Below are 20,075 nucleotides of genomic sequence, written 5' to 3'. Positions count from 1 at the left end.
CACTACCTGCAATCAACGAAAAGAAAGAATTTTACATTGAAACTAATACCCAACTAAGGTAGTGGCATAAAATATTGGTGGATCACCAGGTACCACTTTTGCATACCTAATGAGGTTTTATTACTCTACACACTTCTGAAATAGAGTATAATTTTAATAAAATGAAAATATTAAATATGATTACATTTTAGGTTCAATTATAACCTATGGGTAATGAATGAATTTTTGAATTGTATTAAAATAAAATATTATATACCCCAGGAAAAGTTCATGAACCTTGTTAGGTGGGTGTATTATTAAAAATGGAAATTATACCCAAACAGTTTTAGACATGTATTAATTATTTAAGAATATTAAAAAATGTTTACATGATTAGGGTAGAACTAATTATAAAAAAAGTAAGTAAGCATAAAAGTTTACAAAAATAACGGGCCTAAATCGTCCGTTTCCAGTCAGCGACACATGGAGCCTCACTAAAATAAGATGGACGGTCTTTAGTGTTTTTTAGGTGGGGTTCATAATTGCCGATAATAATAAAGTGTTTTATTTGTCACTGTTTACATGATACTATTTTACTATATTTACAAAAATGGCAAAAAGGAGGTTAAAAAACAATTTTAAAAAGATACAGGTTTAACCTCCTGTGTAAAGTAAATTACAAAACTCAAAAAAAAACAAAATAATACCATATTATCTATATTGCTCATAACACAATCCTATACTATTCCACACACATAACTATAAATAACAACACAATCACGCGCAAGTGCCAAATGAATGCGATAAAAATTTAACAGGGAATCATTCTATTCTCGTAAAAATTTCTTATAAAAAAACTTAAATCCGCCTAATGATAATTTTTTGAATCTTTCACGAATTTGGTTAAATACGATATATATATTAAATGAAAAAGATCATTCGTAAAAAGATGTTGTGTGCGGCGGCGGAGAGATTAACCATTTATGCCTTAAATTTAAGGAATGAACATCCGTTCGGAATCGAATTTTGTTTGTCAAATACGAGGGACAATTTAGAATTAATTACCGAATAAAATAAACGTTTGTAGCTTACCGGTTCGCGGCGACGAATACTGTATATAAATCGTAAACAAAATTTTTTGAACCCGTTGTATTCTGTCTTCATCTGTTTGATCCAAGCATGGCCTATACACTACGTCAGCAAAATTAAAATGACTCAGCACTAGTGCATCACATAAGTTTATTTTTTGTGATATTGAAAGTAAATGCCTAGATGGAAACAACCTTTTTAAATTTGCAATACATTTACTTACATGCTGTTTGTATCGAAGGTTGGGGTCAATATAAAGCCCCAAATTACGAGAACAATCAGAATGCGGAAATTTTTCCGCAGAAGCTATTAAGATTAGATCTTCTTTAAGTGCTCTCCGATCTTTACCAAAAATTAAAAAATTTGATTTTGATGCATTTATTACTAAATTGTGTTTAATAGAAATACTAATCAATCGTTCCAGATCGTTATTAATTTTGCTGGCGGCACTTTGTTTTTGCTCAGGAAAAAATGAAAAATATAGTTGTGTTTCATCTGCATACAAATGAGCTTTGCAATGTTTTAGGCAACTAGTAAGGTTACAAGTATAAATGCAAAACAAAATTGGCCCCAAGAAAGAGCCTTGTGGTACCCCACACACCAGTGTACCTTCGGATGATACACCTTTGCTTTTTTTTCTTTGGTTTCAACAAACTGTTTCCGGTTTGCTAAATAATTTTTAATGAGAGAAACTGCATTATAGTTAAACCCCACATAGCTCAAAATCCCATAAAGCAGTTTGTGATTGATTCGATCAAATGCCCTGTATAGTCTAATAGCACTAGTGCAGTCGATTTTCCACGATCAGTGGCTTTAATTATATTATCTGTAATTTTCAGAAGTGCTGTTGTACGGCCAAACACCGATCTAATGGGGTTAGAATCCTCCACAGTCCATGTGATTTGGAAACCAGGCTGGTGTCACAGATAGTACATCGTGGAATTCCAAACATTAGACCCTCAAGGCAGTGGTAAAGTTAAGAAGTAATCGAAATCAATCAATCGAAGACCTAACAAAAGAACGGTTGCGTGTGCTAAGTGCGGCAGTAAACAAGTTTACGTCAAAGAATGCATGGTGTTATGGTGGAGTGGTGTATATAAAAATAAACAACAAAGTGTTGACAGTATTTCTGATGTATTATAGGTTGCAATTAGGATTAAATGGGCAAGTATTTCTGTTTACTTTTATAATAATTTATGATTTAAATGTATTAACTATCAATATAGTTTATAAGTGGATTTTTATTGTTAATTGTACCTAACAGTAAAATATAACATAATAAATAGTTGCGGTGTATAGTATTACGATCTGATGGAACTATGTGCCGGGGCGGTCGTATTGTTTGAGTTACCTTAATTTTTTAGTTAGTTTAGTTAATACATTAGTTTTAATATTAATTTTAATTGAGTGAAATTTGGTAGAAACAATTCAACTAGGTTTAATTTTCTCTATTTTTTTTTGTGTGGGTCATATAATTCTTTTATCTGGCCTGGATCAAACACCGGTATTTCTTGTACAATGCATGTTTACATACAATTAAAACCTGTTTATATCTCGGTTTTTTTTTCTTTTATTTATTTAATTGCTATATTTAATTATTTTCATGATGTCGAAGGCTGGTCATATAAACGTAAGGTCGCTGCTTGGTTGCTTTGATGGGATTAAGCGTCATATATATGAATATAGTTATGATATATTTGGTGTTACTGAGAGCTGGCTGTCTGGTGATGTTCTTGATGATGTAGTTTATATTAAGAAATATCAATTGTTGAGACTTGATAGACCCACACGGGGAGGCAGAATAGCTATTTATATTAAACATGGCCTTAATTTTTCGGTCTGTAAAAGCGAGAGTTTAGGATATATTGAACACCTATGGATTAGCCTGCTTATTAATGACAGCTCTCCTCTTTATCTTGGGTGTAATTTATAGGCCTCCTAGTACTAATTGTAATGAATTTTTATCCTGCTTTCAAGACGCTTTGTTGCACTTTTACACAACTTATAATAAACTATTGTGCCTGGGTGATTTTATTATTAATTTTTAAAATGAATACTCTACTAATACTATGGCCTTAAATAACATCTTGGAAACATTTAATCTTACTCAGTATATCTCTGAACCAACTAGATTGACTCAAAATAGCGAGAGCTTAATTGACTTAATTTGTTTTAATAGTGACCTTAGAATTAGTGTTGAGGTGAAATATATTAATATTTCTGATCATTATCTTACAACGTGTACATTGCATGATCAGGATCTGATTACATCAGACAGTATTAATGTAACTTTTTGAAATTTCAAAAGAATTAATATGAATCAATTTCAGCAGGACTTGGAAGCAATTGAGTGGAATGCTATTTATATTTTGGATACAGTGGATGAAAAAGTTAATTTTATTTCCACTAAATTAACTACCTTAATAAACATGCACCTCTTAAAATAATAAAACAAGTTGGTTCTAAACCATGCTGTCCGTGGTTTACTGATAATCTAAAATTACTAAAAAGACTAAGAAATGATGCACTAAATCGATTTCGACTTACACGTTTGCCTCAACATTGGGAATATTACAAACAGCTTCGTAATACTTTTACAACAGCATATCGCGCAGAAAAAAAGCATACCTAAATATAAAATTCCAAAGTTGTAACTCTAGACAAAAGTGGGCTGAATTAAAAAAAAATAATGTTGGGAATAGAAAAATAAATTCACTTCCGACTCATTAAAAAAACCTAACGAGATCAATTCACATTTTGTTAGCACAACAAATTCAAAGTCTGCTCCTAACAAAGACCTTTTAGAATTTTACAAGAATAATAAAAAAGTCAATCAGGAATTCTGTTTCACTGAGGTAACAGTTTCGGATACAATTACAGAGGATACAATTTCCAATATTTTGCTTGGGATGAAATCTAAGGCTTCTGGAAGCGATGATATTAACAGTACTATTTTAATATTGTGCTGCCCCTTTATCATTCCTTATATTAAATATATAATTATATATTGTTTACGATTATCAGCATTTCCGAGTGCTGGGAAGTCGGCCATTGCTATTCCTTTTCCAAAAGTAAATCAGCCCAATGACTATGGTCAGCTAACATCTATTTCTATCCTACCAGCTATGTCCAAAATTTTAGAGAAAGTTATGGCAATGCAAATTTCTGTCTTTATTTCAAGTAATAATATTTTGCCAGAAAAGCAGTCAGGATTTCGACGTGGACATAGTTGTACAACTGCGTTGGCTGAGATTACAGACCGTATTAATGGGGAATTGGATAACAGCAAAGCTAGCGTTCTGGTACATCTAGACTATTCACGAGCTTTTGACTTATTAAATCATGATGTTTTGTTGAGTATTTTGGTTTATATTGGTTTTCGGTTTAATGCTCAATCTATGATTCAATCTTTTCTAAGTAACAGGACGCAGAGGCTATTAGTTGATGGGAAGTACTCTGAGGTAATGACTTTACACTCAGGTGTCCCACAGGGAAGTGTCTTGGGCCCCCTTCTTTTTACAATATACACGTCTAATTTTATTAATTCTATTCGCCATTGTGATTATCATTTATATGCCGATGACACTCAAATTTTATACTCTTTTATGCCAGAAAATGCGACAGAGGCTAACTTTAGAATAAATACGGATCTTCGGGCGCTTTGTGAGGTGTCCGAGGGTCACATGCTGAGGTTGAACCCCTTGAAATCGGTGGCTTTATTATTTTGTAATGATAAACTACGTGAAAATATCTTGAGTCAGTTGGATCTAAGTATCGGAAACGCTAATATTTCTTTTAAAAATTCCACAAAAAACCTGGGTTTAATTTGTGACACTAAACTTAAATTTATCGAACACATAACAACTTGTATTAAAAAATCCTACTGCGCCCTTAAATCTATTTTTCCTCATAGGCATTACTTAGAAAAGAAAACCAAAATTGAACTATGTGACGCACTCGTACTATCACACTTTAACTTCGCGGATAGTGTTTATGATCCTTTTCTGGATACAACACAGGCCCGGAGAGTGCAAAAGGTTCAAAACTCATGCATACGTTTTATATGTGGCATAAGACGTGGACAACACGTATCACATAAGCTTAAAGAACTCAGCTGATGGTTGTCAATGTTCAATAGGCGTGTACTGCACTCGGCTTGTCTGTTTTATAACATCAATAAATTTCAGTGTCCTATCTCTCTCAGTAACAAAATTGTTTACAGAACTGATCTTCATAATATAAATATACGTAGAAAGCACATCATTACGATCCCCAAGCACAATAAGGAACTTTTTAAAAGAGGATTCTCTTATAACATAGCGTCAACCGTAAATAAATTTCAAGTTACTCATTTTAACACATCTTTATCCTGTTTTAAAAGAAGGATCAGACAGCGGTTTCTCAGTGAATGAGTTTTTATGGGCGTTTATATGCATTTCAGAGAAAATAAGATATTATATACATATAATTTTCTTTTATTTTATTTTTTTCTGACCAGAGCTTAATAGTTTTCCCATGTACTATCTCTGTACCGCTTAACATAATGGACCGAGTCATCTAACTTCATTAATGTATTGGTTTTATTAGGCTTAGGTTAGGTAACTAAATGTAAGTACGGCTTAGAATTTTTCTACGGCTTTAACAGCTTCTCCTTTTGGAGAGAAGCTGACTATCAAGGCCATTTGTTTCATTTATATATTTGTTTTGTATTTGCAAAATTTTTATAATTAATTGGAACAATAAAATAATTTATTATTATTCTTATTTATTATTAAATGATGAAAAAACGGCAAAAGAGAAAAAGAAAAACCCTTGCTAAGTTTCCTAATAAATCTCAGGCATCCTATTATGGATTTACCAAATTATGGCTTTAGAAGTGAAAAAAGGTTCCAAGAAACAAATAGCAAGCCATATTTTAGGCGACCTGCACCATTTTCTCTTGTTGGGCGGGCGTAAAATCTAGGTGTGCTCCTACCAAGACACGGGAACCAAGTCAGTGGCAAGGTCGAAAATAAAAATCGATACCGATCCTGACAAGTGAAAGATTCTCCCTATACACCCAAACGTCCATTCAGATACCCACGGACAATAGAAGCAAGGAGATCAACCTCCTATAAATCAAGAAATCCGCGTTACGATTCTAACGCTGCCACTTATAAATTCGAGATGGGCAATAAAAATGTATTTTAGTTATACAGGGTGGTAGTAAATAAGTGCGACAAACTTCAGGGGGTGATTCGGCTTGGAAAAATAATGTCAGTTTGCTATATAAACGTATGTCCGCAAATACTTCGTTTTCCGAGATAAGAGGTTTTAAAGTTTTTCTTAAAAATTATTATTAATATTTTATTTATTGCTGTGAAACCGGTCGAGATATGCAAATCGAATCTGGAGGGTTTTAAGAGGTAGTTATCGCGCATTTTTTGACATGTAATTAAGAATTTAATGTTCACCATTGGCGCGCATACGGGTAATGATCTCAATTTTTTTTAAGAAAAAATGGTACGCCACTGAGATATTTTAAATTAAAAACAATTTTTGAATTCCTCTTTCAATTTGTGACAAAAAACCTCTCTCACCATTTTTTCGTATGTGGCGCCGTTTTTATGCAAAAAAACATCCTGACGCGTATTTTTCATTTCTTTAATACATTATCAAGAACTATCTAATACAACAAAATTAAACCAGAACAATAACAATTAAAACAAAAAATTATTTTCTATAATGTTTTAGAAAATAACACTAAAATTTTAAATAGGCGCAAAGCTACAACAAGTGTTCAAAATGACCTGCCTCAAACGTTACACAAGATTCGACTCATTGATTCTTGTATTCGCGCAAATATTCCTAATTTATTTCTTATTATCTCACAGCCGGCCATAATTCGATTCCTCAGGTCATTAACATTTTCGACGGGAGTGGAATAAACTAATGACTTAAAAAAAAACCCAAATGCAAAAATCTAGAGGATTTAAGTCTGGCGATCGAGCAGGCCAATGTTCTGTACTTCCCCTACCTATTCAACGATTTGGAGAATCTAAACTGTATCTAAATGATTACGTACATTGATACTAAAGTGGGCTGGTGCACCATCATGCATGAACTTCAGTATTGCCTCAGCTGTAGAGGAATTTCTTCAAAAATAACAGGTAACTCTTCCTGTAGGAAATGAAGGTATAATTCTCCTGTTCTAAGGCGTTGTGTGAGGAAATATGGCCCGATTAAATAATCGTCAATTAATCCAAGCCGTACATTTACTGAAAACTGATGTTGAAAATGAGCCTCAAAGATTTCATGTGGATTCTCCTCAGCCCATAAGTGATTGTTATGGAAATGTATGCAATGTCTTCCAAAAGTAGCCTCGTCAGTAAACAAAATACCATTTAAAAATTTTGGGAATTTGAGCGATTTGATGAAAATAGACGAAAATAGACGCGGAAAAAAGTCTCTAGGTAGTAGAGCTTGCACACGTTGAATATGAAATGGATACAAATGATTTTCTTTAAGAATTTCAAATACAGTGAAGTTGCTTACATTCAATATGTTGGCAATTTTTCGAGTACTTGTTTCAGGTGACTCCGCAATTATCTCTAGAACTGCTTTTTCTAGTTGCACCGTTCGTACTTTTTGAGGACGCCCGCAGTCAGCCGTCTGTTTTTTAAACGTACCATTTTCACGCAAACGTTAGTGAAGACGAGCAAATATTGTGTGACGGGGTACTCTACGTCCTGGATACAACTCAGCATACAATCTTCGAGCTTGCCGACCATTTCCATTACTTCGGCCATAGATAAAATGCATATCTGACAGTTCCGCATTTGTACAAATTTCCATTTTTTTCGATAAAAGAAAAATTAATTACTTATTAATAATAACTAAAAGTTTAATATTGAAGGAACACAAAATTTGACATTTTGTATTTCGCCAAAAAAATGCGCGATAACTACCTCTTAAAACCTTCCAAATTTCATTTGCATATCTCGACCGGTTTCAGAGCAATAAATAAATCGTCAATTTTTAAGAAAAACTTTAACACCCCGTTTCTCGGAAAACAAAGCATTTGCGGACATACGTTTATATAGCAAACTGTCATTATTTTTCCATGCCGAATCACCCCCTGAAGTTTTTCGCACTTATTTACTAACATCCTGCATGTATCATTAAAAAATGTTACTTTATTACTTTATTATTCACTTGAACTTGCCTTGTTATAATAAAAATTAAATTAAATAGAAAAATAAATCCTACAGACCCACAGAAAGAGGCTCGTCACGAAATTTTTCAATAAGTTTGTATTTCTCGTCCTCGTCATTAATTATTTTGGGTTTACAGTATAAAAAAAGTTGTTTAAATAAACTTGCCCTACTAATTGAAAATCGTCTAACGAGCACGTCCTAAATGTTTTATTTATTTATAATTTTTCTTATAATTGTTTTCACGAGAAGAAACATTGTTACAATTTAATTTAAATAAAGAAATTTTAATTAAATTGTAATTATAATTCGTCATAAATAGATTGGTTACTTTTTAAAGATAAAACTAGTTAATTAAATGCTGTTTTATTATTTACACTCGCAAATGTTCGTATTTGAAAGGTCAAAAAAGTTATGATCATTTTAATCGACCAATTATACAGGGTGTTCCGAAATTACATCGCAATATTTTACTAGCCGCATCTTTGTCTAAAAATAAGACAAAAACTTCATAAACAGAAATCTTGAAAAGTGAATCGTTTTCATGTTTTATAATTCTTATTGAAGATGGTTTTTTGTTAACATATTTGAATAGAAATCAAAACACTGCAATTTTGTCCATTTGAACATTTTTGTATCTGCTAGTCCCAGAAATCCCTGTAATAACCATAACAAAATTGACCCTGTATTTAATATTTTAATTTTGTTTTTATATTGTTTTAATAAGTATTAAAACAATATAAAAACAAAATTGAATAAGCAATTAAAATTCGTTTTAATAGCAATAAGGAAATATTGAATTACCTTTTGGTTGTGCAGCCTGTCCCGGGTTGATAGCCAACCCCGGTCCTGGATGAATTACATGTCCGTGTTGGCTTGGTGCCGTTCTGAGTGCAGAATAATGTTCCGCTTGTATTTTATGATCAATCTGGAATCCTTGTGGTCTTTGTTGATCGTAAACGGGACGCCCAGCAGGATCTCTAGGTAAACCTGGATAATATACCGGGATCTCTTGTGGTCCCACCGGATAGAAAGCGGAGGGCTGGTTGGTGTACTGTGGGGCTTCTAAAAATTTAAACAAATTAAAATCAATAAATGTCATGATTTTAAAATTTATTGATTATTAGCTTTAGCACTTAAGCATCTACTTTAAGCTCTTCAATAACTAGTTATAGTGCCTAATATAGAGTTAGATCAGTAAAATTATTCTTTGTTACAAATTTTAAAACAGTTTATTTTATATTGTGACTATACCGGGTAATCATCCAGAAAAAATGCACCGATGGATTAAAGTCATTGGGGACACAACTAAAATATTTTGGTAGTTTTAAAGTTTCTGGTTATATCGAAAATAGATGTCAACTTCGTTAGTTTAAATAATACCCCCTATATGTTTTAAATGTTTATATTCTACGTGAAAACATATGTATGCTAATATTCCTTTAAAACACATTGTTGGACACTACGGCTCTAGCCGTCGATTTAAAAGTCGTGCAATATGACATAAACGTCTATAGCCGTTACAGAACGGCTGCTGCCGTCTTGTTTTACATTTGTTTCAATGAAGACCAATTCGGATGTGTCACAACGTGCTATTGTGAATATATGTAATGTGTCGAATTGCAGCTTATATTGACCCCCACTTTTATCTCCCCCTCCTGTGCATCGATCGACTCGCGCGCCGTCATGACTGCTGTAGCCGTTCAAGCGACAGTAAAACGATACGCGTCGTCATTTCTGTGTCGATTTATGAAGGTATTTGTTTTTGTTATTGCACGTGGTTGGGATTTTGTAAATAAAAGGGTAAGTAAATTATTTAGAATTGTTAGAATATAAAAAGTGTGTTGTTTGCGTATTATTTTTTAAAATTATTCTATTTATTTACATAACTAGTATTGTTTTAGATGGCAGGGGATTATGAGCGCGAACAAAATCGGCTTTTACGTCTATTTGAAGACGCAAGTTCCGATGAAGAAGACACCGATCACTCAACTATTCATGATCCATTTAGCGATGATGGAGAATTTGGTTCCGACCCTAATTTTGACTCAAATAAGGAGGAATTCTCTTCAGATAGTGACTGTTCCCTTCCGCCGGACCCTTCTAGTTCAAACAACTATAGACAAAATTACCACCTTCATCCGAAGAGGCTGAGGAAGACATTGACACTGGTTCTGATAGTGACATAGAGCAGGAAGAAGATAATGCAGCAGGACAAATAGAGGAACTAGAAGAGTGGAAGGAAAGTGTAAAAGAAATACCCTTATTTTATTTTAACGAGGACGAGGTTGGTATGAAAGTAAATCTACAACCTGATATGACGCCTTTAGAAGCGTTTAGTGTAGTTTTCACTCCAGACATTTTGAACTTCTTGTGCGGTGTACAAATGAATATGGAAAAACGGTTTGCAATATAAACAGGCCACTAACTCGCTATAGCAGAAAAAGCACATTTCGCGAAACAACCTCTCAGGAAATAAAAAAATTTATAGCATTATGCCTTTTACAGGCTCAAGTTTCTATATCCCAGAGGCGATGGCTATTTAGTACAAACCCGTCGTATTTTCATCCCATTTTTTTGCATATTATGTCTGGAAGAAGATACGAACAATTGTTGCAATTTTTGCACCTAAAAATGCGAAGGGAATGGCTAAGGTAAACCCTTTATTGAATATGCTAATTAAAAGTTTCCAATCATCTTACTCTCCTCAAAAAGAACTTTCTCTTGACGAGTCCCTTTTATTACATAGAAGAAGACTCCGATTTCGCACATATATGAAAGGCAAAAAAGCCAAATATGGCATCAAGTTCTATGAGCTGACCTCTGCTGATGGCTTTGTCCTCAATATAGAAATATATTCTGCAGAAAAAGAAGAAGTCAAGTGCTCAAAAATTGAAGACTTGGTTAATCGGCTTATGAATCCCTACCTGAATAAAGGGCATGTGTTATATATGGACAACTATTAAAATAGTGTATCATTATCCAACACCTTATTACAAAAAAAAAACACATAGTGTTGGAACTCTTCGAGGTAACAGAAAAGGGAACCCGAAAGTAATAGTTACAAAAAAACTGAAAAAGGACAATTACACCTGGAGAAGGTAAGGACAGGTTTATATTTCAAAATGGAAGGATAAACGAGACGTATTGCTTATAACCACACTAAATCATCCTGAATTAATAGAAGTAACTAATCGCTACGGTGTCAAAAAAATTAAGCCGAAAGAAGTTTCCTTATATAATACCTATATGAGTGGCGTCGACAGATGTGATCAAATGACGTCATATTATTCGTCACCGAGAAAAACTATTAAGTGGAATAAGAAAGTGATTTCTCACCTAATTGACATAGCAGTGTGGAATTCGTTTTACCTTTACAAAAAAACATAAGATTTTTAGAGTTTCGCGATGAGCTCATTAGACAGCTCGATAGAAATTGAAGCAAATATGACACCTAATGATATGCTGCGTAAGCTTTCGATCCATTCAAATCCATTACAAAAAAAGGTTACGCAGGTGGATGCTCAAATTCCCATAATTGGACATTTTCCAGAAAAAATTCCATTGCAGGCGGGTGCTAAAAGAAAAAATAATTTTCTCCGGTGTAAAGTCTGCACCAAAAATGGAATACGCAAAGAAACAAGCTATAGGTGTGAAGTTTATAAAACCGCTCTTTGCCCGGAATGTTTTGAGGAATGGCATACTCAAGAACCATGATAAAAAACTATGGGTGGTCAGGTTTACTTTGGTTTTAGTTTATTTTGTGGTATTTGGCTTAATTTCCTTTTCATGTTTTCGTTTTAAAAATTATGTTTGTTTTCTTTTTTTTGATTTGTTGTATCACCAGTATTTACCTAGCCAAATAAATATAATGTTGTATAACTTGTAAGTCTTTTTTTATTTCAGATAGTATATTTATGTAGGTATGTTAGCTTATTTTTTGCCAAATAACGGCTTAATATATCTGACGGCAATAGCAGTCGTGTCGCCTCACAATGAAATTACTGGGTGTGATGTGACATGACGGTTAGGGCCGTTTTTTTTAATTCTCTAAAACCTACTAAAAACCCTTTCTTTTCTACTAAAAATAGTCCCTAATAAATTATAAGGTTTAAGGCTTTCTCAAACATTACATACTATAATGTGTCATATTGCACCTAATTTTCATTCGGGTAGTGTCCAACAATGTGTTAAGGTCTAAGGGGTTTTCGAGATATTTGAAATTTTATGTAAAAATAGACGTTTGCTGGTTTTCAAGAAACCGTATATTTTCCTCTACGAAGGTTTTTATTATTAAATTTGGGTTTCTTATCTCAAAGGAGAGGATAGCACTGTCCAGCTGTTACTTATCATAACTCACGAGTATTTAGAGAAGAATATACGCAAAAACCGCACAAATTTAATGTTTGGGCTGGTACATTGACAGATGCAATTATTTTTTAAGAAAATGAGGCACTTTCTCATTCTGTAGGCCAGTTAGGCAATGGTTAGATAATCATTATCCTAATCAACAGATTGGAAGTAAAGGTCCTGTTGAATGGCCTCCTAGATCTTCGGACCTATCACCTCTTGATTTCTTCCACTGCTTCACGTTGGGCGCTATTTTGTTAGAAATGAGAAAACAGGAAAGGAGAAAAAAGAGGAGGAAATCAAAAACAGGTGCTCAAGGGACCAACTCTAAAGGGAAGCCGACTAGTACAATCACTCAAAAGGTAAAGTGGCGTGTGTAGTAAAAAAAAAGAACTAAAATAAGGAAGCGCCAGCTGTTTTGGCTCTGATGGAAAAGATCCCGGTGTACTTACCCAAAACAGGAAATCTCTCAAGAACGCTACTATAATATAGGTAGGCATAGGCATAGGCAAACACAAAAAAAATATATATTAGCTGCAACCTCTGTTTTACACCTTAGTTACAATAAACTTTATAAATATTAGACCTGACTTTATATGGGTAAAGCTACTGGTATTGTAAAACTTCAAACAGCTTTCAGGAAGGGGAAAAACTTGGCGGAGATTCAAAAAGCTAAAGCCATACAACTTAAAGAGACTTATCTCCTGTGTGCTTGCTTAACTAGTCCAATGTAGTTTAAAACAAAGCTTGTTTGAGCCGGAAAGAATCTTGCGAAAGTTGAGAGTAGACATGGAGCGTGGACAAGACTTCTCTGATACTTGCTCTTCCATGCAGCACAGCATTAAGAGGCCACCATTCGCCAAAATATATATGGGCTTTATAATGCTTTGAATATCCGGTATATTTTCTGAACGGTTTAAGCTAAAAGTATAATTTAAAAACTATTCAACACACAGACATATTTGTCATGTCTCTGTTGAATCAGAATTTAGATTTTTGTTTTTGAATTTGAGAAATCGGCTGGTAAAATAATTAAGTTTGAACCCTATTTTCAAAAATTAATTCTGTAATGTTGAAGGCCTAAATCCAAAAACGGCTTCAATAGAGACATAGCTTTATGTTTTATCTTTACATTGGTACCAAACACTACCTATTTTTATGAAATTTAGACAATGAAATTACGGAACTACTGAGCCCTTCCTGAAATTATTTAATTCGAATATATTTCGAATTTAGTGTCGCCGATCCACGTGCATTTTCTCGGCGCCCGCCTCCTTGCCTTATGGTGGGGCGACCAGAGCCGGCTTTCGATCTAGCTGTATTTTCTTCTTTATATTACGTATTTTATATAATTTGGTATACTATTTTCATTTAGTTATTAGTATTTATTTGGTAAGTGTTTTTTTGTGGAAGTATTTTGTATACTGTCGGACGTATATCTAATTTTAATATCAATGAATTTATATTTTTTGTAAGCCTCAAAGCATGCGGCGCTGAGCTGGAAAAAATTGCTGTATCCCCATTTGCCTAATATGCTATTAGGTCGCGAACTGCAAATGTCAATATCAGTCGTACGACAACTTTAGCTCGATCTTGAGGTTACGGAGAAGTCTTTACGTCTTTTACTCGTTTGTTTGTTTTTAGTTGGTGTTAGTGTTTAAAAGCTTAGCTTTTTGAAATTTGTTATTGTGGTATTTTAATAATATTTTTTTCTACTACTTATATTGTGTATTGAACTTTATTATCATGAAGCCCATCCAGAGAAAAGGAGCTAAAGGCAGGTTGCGCCCTTTTGCTCCCAGGAAAAGGCTTAATAACATTGCGAAATTCAACTTGTAAGTAATTTTGAAATTCACATATTCATTTTGCACATTTGTAATATCGGTTTCAGGTACAGTTTGATGGTAAATTGGAAATTTGTGGTAAATGAAAGGTTAACCTTTGCTGAAAATTTAGCAACATAAACTGTTTCACCTTAAACCTACGGGCCTTTACTCTATGGACTTGTAATTATGCTATTTCTACAGAAATAAATATAAAATAGTGAAGTAAAATTCCTATATGGAAAGTTATTAAAAAAAATTAAAGTTAATTACTTTAGGCTTATATTTAAAAACAAAAAATCATTGAATGATATGTCTTTATTAATTTTATAAATTATAATATAAATGTATAAAATATTATTACGCATTATTTTTATAAAATCTTAAAATAAAAATTATGATAAAAATTAATTCTAAGTCATATAAGCAAAATTATAATATTACAATGATATACACTTAAAAACCAAAGTTGTTTGGAGTTTTACAAGGATCAATATTCGTATTCCATGAACGTCTCACCCGGTACATGTAAGTCGAACCTATCATCGACTTACATGTACCGGGGTACCGGGTGTCCCGCTAAGAAGTGCTTCGGATTATCGAGAAGAATTAGCCTTGTCCTCAGGAAAAAAAAATATCGCAAATTATCTCTGGCAAAAAGCCTATAAGAAATTACTGGAAATTATTTTCCAGTTTTTAGAACGATCGCTATCTCAAACTATGGCGAATAAGAAAATGGGATTTTTACAAAATCTTAACCAACCTCGGTGGCGCGATCGTGTGGTCTCAGGTTTAAATCCTGGCATAGACATAATTCTTTGTGTTTGTCTTCACAAAAAATTGGTTCGTGGATCCGAACCCACGTTAAACTATAGGTCCATTAGATTAAATTTGGGCGACCTTCTAAAATGACGCGAGCTTATAAATAAAGCAGAAGAAGACAAATTTTAACTATAGCCATTTTAATAAAATATGAGAAATAAACGAATAATTAAATTTGATACCATAATTCCAGATTGATTAATAAGTAATAATTAAGATGCCAGGACACTGAACAAATTACATTCCGGATTTTGACTGAATTAAAGAATTCAAAAGTTATTTTAAAAATTTTAAAAAATCGATCTTATACTTAAATTATTGACTTTTGATATGACAAGAGCCCCCAAAATTATTTTATTATTTACAACCTAAAAGTTTTTTATATCACAATGATATTGAAGCAAGTTCCAATGAATGGACAAGCATTATTTATTACAATTGGTAAATGCCGTAAACACTATATGGAAAAATGTTCCTGAATCTATATCCATTACAGAATTTATTAATATCATTAAAAAATAATATATAGAAAGTAACTTTTTAGAAGATACAACAATTTGTTTACTTTCATTTTTTATCATTCCAGTTCCAAATGAAGAAATTTAAAAATTATTTACGCAACTCGTCAGGTCAAACGCCAGACATTAGGTCAAAAAGGTACTGTCGTCGTGAGACCAAACTAATTCTTTCTAAAAAACTTACTGTTTCCAAAAAAAATTAGTTATTTATCCTGAACTTTTTCATTATTTTAAAACTTATTGGATATAACGCCCTACTGGTACAAAATGGTTGTAAATATTGATATTAATTTTATTAATATAGGATGATATTTTATTAATTAGGATATAATTTTTATCTAATTTAAGATATAGAAAAAAACGCAAAGCTGTGTTAAAAGTAGAAAAAAAAAACTATATATATTTATATATTTTTTAATATATTTGTTAATAAAATATATATTCTATAAGTAAAATAAGTTGGTTTTTATCATTTTTAATACAGCGTGGTTTTTTAATATTGCGACAGAATTCCGTGACATATTCCTTGTATTTCTTTACTGCAAAAACTTCTGAGCTTTTAACTAACTATTTTTGGAAAAGAAAACGGTACGCGGTAAACTAAATTATTTTGTCTGCATTGCCCTATTTCTACAATGTAATGTATTAATATAGTTATAATTGTATTTTTTATTTTAGTGAAAAATTATTCTTTTTAATTTAAGATTCTTTTATTTCATTCAAGGAATACGTCTCTGAAAAAGTACTTTATATCTGTAACACAACTGTTTAGGTTTTTTACGCTTAGATATCATTTTTATCACTATAATATTAACAACATATAGGCTTTTGTTTTTTTTTTTAATTTTTTCAAATAAATGATTAGAAATGGGTAGGTATATGTATTTTTTTAATAAAAAAGACCCCGTACTATTTCGTTATAAAGGATTTATAACATAAAAAGCAAATTGATGAAAACAAAACGGTATATACCATTTTTCATATTTTTTTAAAAATTAGATTAACGAAATTATTGAGTACCATTTTTTCAATGCTCATACTGTATATTGTTTATTTTACCTTTAATTAAGGCATATTTGATTTCGATATTTTATTATCTCAATCAAAAAGTAATAAGTTTTAAAAAAGTACTATATACGAGTAATAATTAATATTTAATGCTGCTCACCTTTTTCAGTTTAATCTTTATTGATTTTTATTGTATAATTAATTTAAGACGTAAGAACCGCGGCCTGTATACGGAAACTCTAGCTTGCTATAATCGAAATATTATTCCGTAAAAAAATCTAGCAAATCTAGAAAAAGAATCTTAAAATATTGCAATGTACATTGCATTTTACGGCACCCGAAAAAAAATTGTTCCAAATTAACATCTACCACAACTCATAGCAAGTCTTGGATGTTTTAACAACCCATGTAATATTGAATACGTAATACCTAACCTTAAACCTTAAAACCTTGGTACGCCAATTACCAATTTATTATTAAAATTAAAATTAAAAATATTATGATAAAGCCGAAAAACAAAAATATGAGAACTAGGTATAACCGACATGCGGCCAATCCTACAAACATTGACTAAAATCTAAATTACCCCAAATACATAAACTGAATATTACTCAAACCTATTTTAAAAATAATCACAGCGCCACAAAATATTCCTGCAACATCAAGGCAACATCAAGGTCAAGCGTCAACGAAGCGAAATCATCTTCCGATTGGCATTGAAAGCACGTGACACTAGTTATGGCCACCACCCACTAATAGATTGAATTTGTATACCGCCCGACCCCCCCAAAAAACGCTGCCCGCATCGAATGCAAGCAATGGCCTCTTAAGGTATGGGATTATCTTAATTCCACATAGAGTTACATTAAAAAGGAGCACAAAAAAATCCTGAAAAGAGTCTTCAGTAAGTAGGGACTCCTCAGAAATAGCCAAAGTTATGGAACTTTTATGACTATCTTTTATCATTAAAAAACATATTTTCCACTATGAAACGTATGCAAATTTTGTGAAATTAATTAAACCAAAGCCCAATCAATAAGTAGGAAGAAAATTTCGGGACTTTTTCCAGACACTGACCTAAATTAAATGTTGGATAAGCAACACATTTTTAAATCTGCACTAAAGCATGATGGTAGTTAATAAAAACGGAGGATTAAGCTACCAAGACTAAGGTGAGTTTTGACATAATTTTTGGATTACAAATTAGCAAAAAAACACGTAGATCTGGTCTAAAGAAAGCTTCTGATTAACTCCTAGAATGTTGAGATTTTTGCACCAGTTATAAGCATAGTGGGGGAATTGGATAGGGAATAGTTGAGTGACTTTTGACAAACATGAAATCAAAACATTACCAAAAAATAATAAAATAACTAAGTGTTTAATTGACTTAATCAAATCTCTACAATTAACATTTTAAATAAATTAAATATTATTTTTCAGAGTTTGAAAGTTTAGGGTGCGAGGGAAATTTACACAACTAATTTAATTTCGTTAAAGCCACTTTAAATCAATCTGCCAAAAAAAACAACGCAATAGGCACCTTATCTCTTCTCTGAACAATGATAACCCAGTGGTACCCCAGAAGCTATATGGATAATTTATAATCTGATATCACTAATCTGTACCTGTTGGACTCTATTAAAAAGATAACTTTTAAACCAAGATACCAAAACAAGAAATATCTCTAGTTTTATAGTTATAAGTTCTATCAAATGCCTTCAAAAAGTTAACAAAAACCGTGTTGTTTACCCAATAGTAGTTCTCTACAATAAAAATTAATCATAAATAAGGTGATCCAAAAGTTTCGCAACAGCACACCAAATTCATTTTTGTCCTACAAATTATGGTGGCGTTTTTGCTTCGAATTTGTTGTCATAGATCTAAACAGCGGCTTCATAATATTGTTTTATTTCATTATTGCAAATGAACTGTTTTTTTTAATCAGAAATAGCCCTGAAGATGGCCTAAATAAAAGCCGAAGCGTTGGCATTTCATCTGAAAAAAAAAGTTTTTAAACTTGCTATGCTTTCTCTCCATTTAACTTAGAACCAAAAAAAAGGTCGTTAACTCACTTAAAAACTAGGAAAACATTATGTATTGTATATTTCTAAAACTCTAAAAGATGAATGTTATTTGAATTCAGCACAATGTCTCAATAATTGCAATTCCTCAAGTCATTAAAAAAATCAGCATATTTTAACTGTCTATGCTTAATTTAAAATTAGCTTTGTGATTCAATGCTTCACCAAAAAGACAGTCAATTGCTCTACTTATTATTAGTCTTCAAGTACTTATCACCAACTTTATTATTATTACTTTTTTTAATGCAGTGTTAGATTTTTTAAAATGAATGTGTAGGTCCACTAAACATCAGGAAATTGCCATGGTAAGCATAGAATTTTGATCACCCTTTATATATCTATGTACATACAAAAATGTAGTGTTATAGATTTAATAAAATTATTAAAATAAGATAACTTCAAAACATTTTAAACCGAAAGAATTTTCAAGGCCTAAAAATCATTGCACAAAGCTTATTGAGGAAGCCAAACCAAAATAGCATTTACATATTAATTTAGTGTTTTTAAATGTAAAAGAATTAATAAATATAATAACATGCTATGAACACATAAAAGCAGAAAATTAATTTAAAGCAAATTAAGCATAAAGCAACATTATACTATAATAAAAAAAACTCACTGTTCCATAATACAGCTCGGGCTAATTCATTACGTCTACCATCATCCTCTGCAAACAAAATGTCATTACACACCTATTACTCTAAAAACTTTAAACTACTACTATTAATCGCAACAAGAAATATTTTATAAATGACGTAAAAATAATTTGCCATTGCATTTGCTAAACAAGAACTTTTTAAATTAGTTCTATAAATGCAAATATTTAAATATTGATGTCATGAACGATAATCCATTTTCTGTGATCTAAAGCAGCAATAATGCGGACGTATATGATATTTTCATAGGACTTTTTACCAAAATTCAATAAATATAATAACACGTAGTTCTCCGGAATTAGGCTCCAAACTAAATACTAAACACTCAGGTCGCGCCAAGTGCCGGTTAATGGCATATTCATGAGAGTCGTGGTGTTACAAAGTTTTCCTGATTTTGATTTTGCCAGCTTTTTATTTTGAAAAGCTTTGAGGTTATGTGAATTTAGTTAGTTAGTGAAATAACTTGTGTGTGACCGTAGAGTGTTGTATCATCCCATAACAAAGTGTCGAATTTAAATAGAAAATGGAAGAAAATGCAAAGGTCAAAGATAAATTA

General features: G+C 32.2%; 1 protein-coding gene across 2 annotated transcripts in view; it reads right to left on the bottom strand.

The window, feature by feature from the left end:
• The window catches only part of LOC126735129 (G protein pathway suppressor 2), a 63,595-nt gene that overhangs the window by 9,332 nt on the left and 34,188 nt on the right, over positions 1-20,075 (bottom strand). Inside the window, exons 4-5 of one of the 2 annotated variants that reach the window (XM_050439060.1) lie at positions 19,483-19,530; positions 9,066-9,326 (exon numbers count right to left, since the gene is read on the bottom strand). In XM_050439060.1, coding sequence (XP_050295017.1) covers positions 9,066-9,326; positions 19,483-19,530 — 309 coding nt within the window. The remainder of the gene's footprint in view (positions 1-9,065; positions 9,327-19,482; positions 19,531-20,075) is intronic. The other variant, XM_050439061.1, reaches the window with a different exon arrangement.

The sequence above is a fragment of the Anthonomus grandis genome, chromosome 4, assembly GCF_022605725.1.
Source record: "Anthonomus grandis grandis chromosome 4, icAntGran1.3, whole genome shotgun sequence".
NCBI lineage: Eukaryota > Metazoa > Arthropoda > Insecta > Coleoptera > Curculionidae > Anthonomus > Anthonomus grandis.
This window is presented reverse-complemented; position numbering and strand designations above follow the sequence as displayed.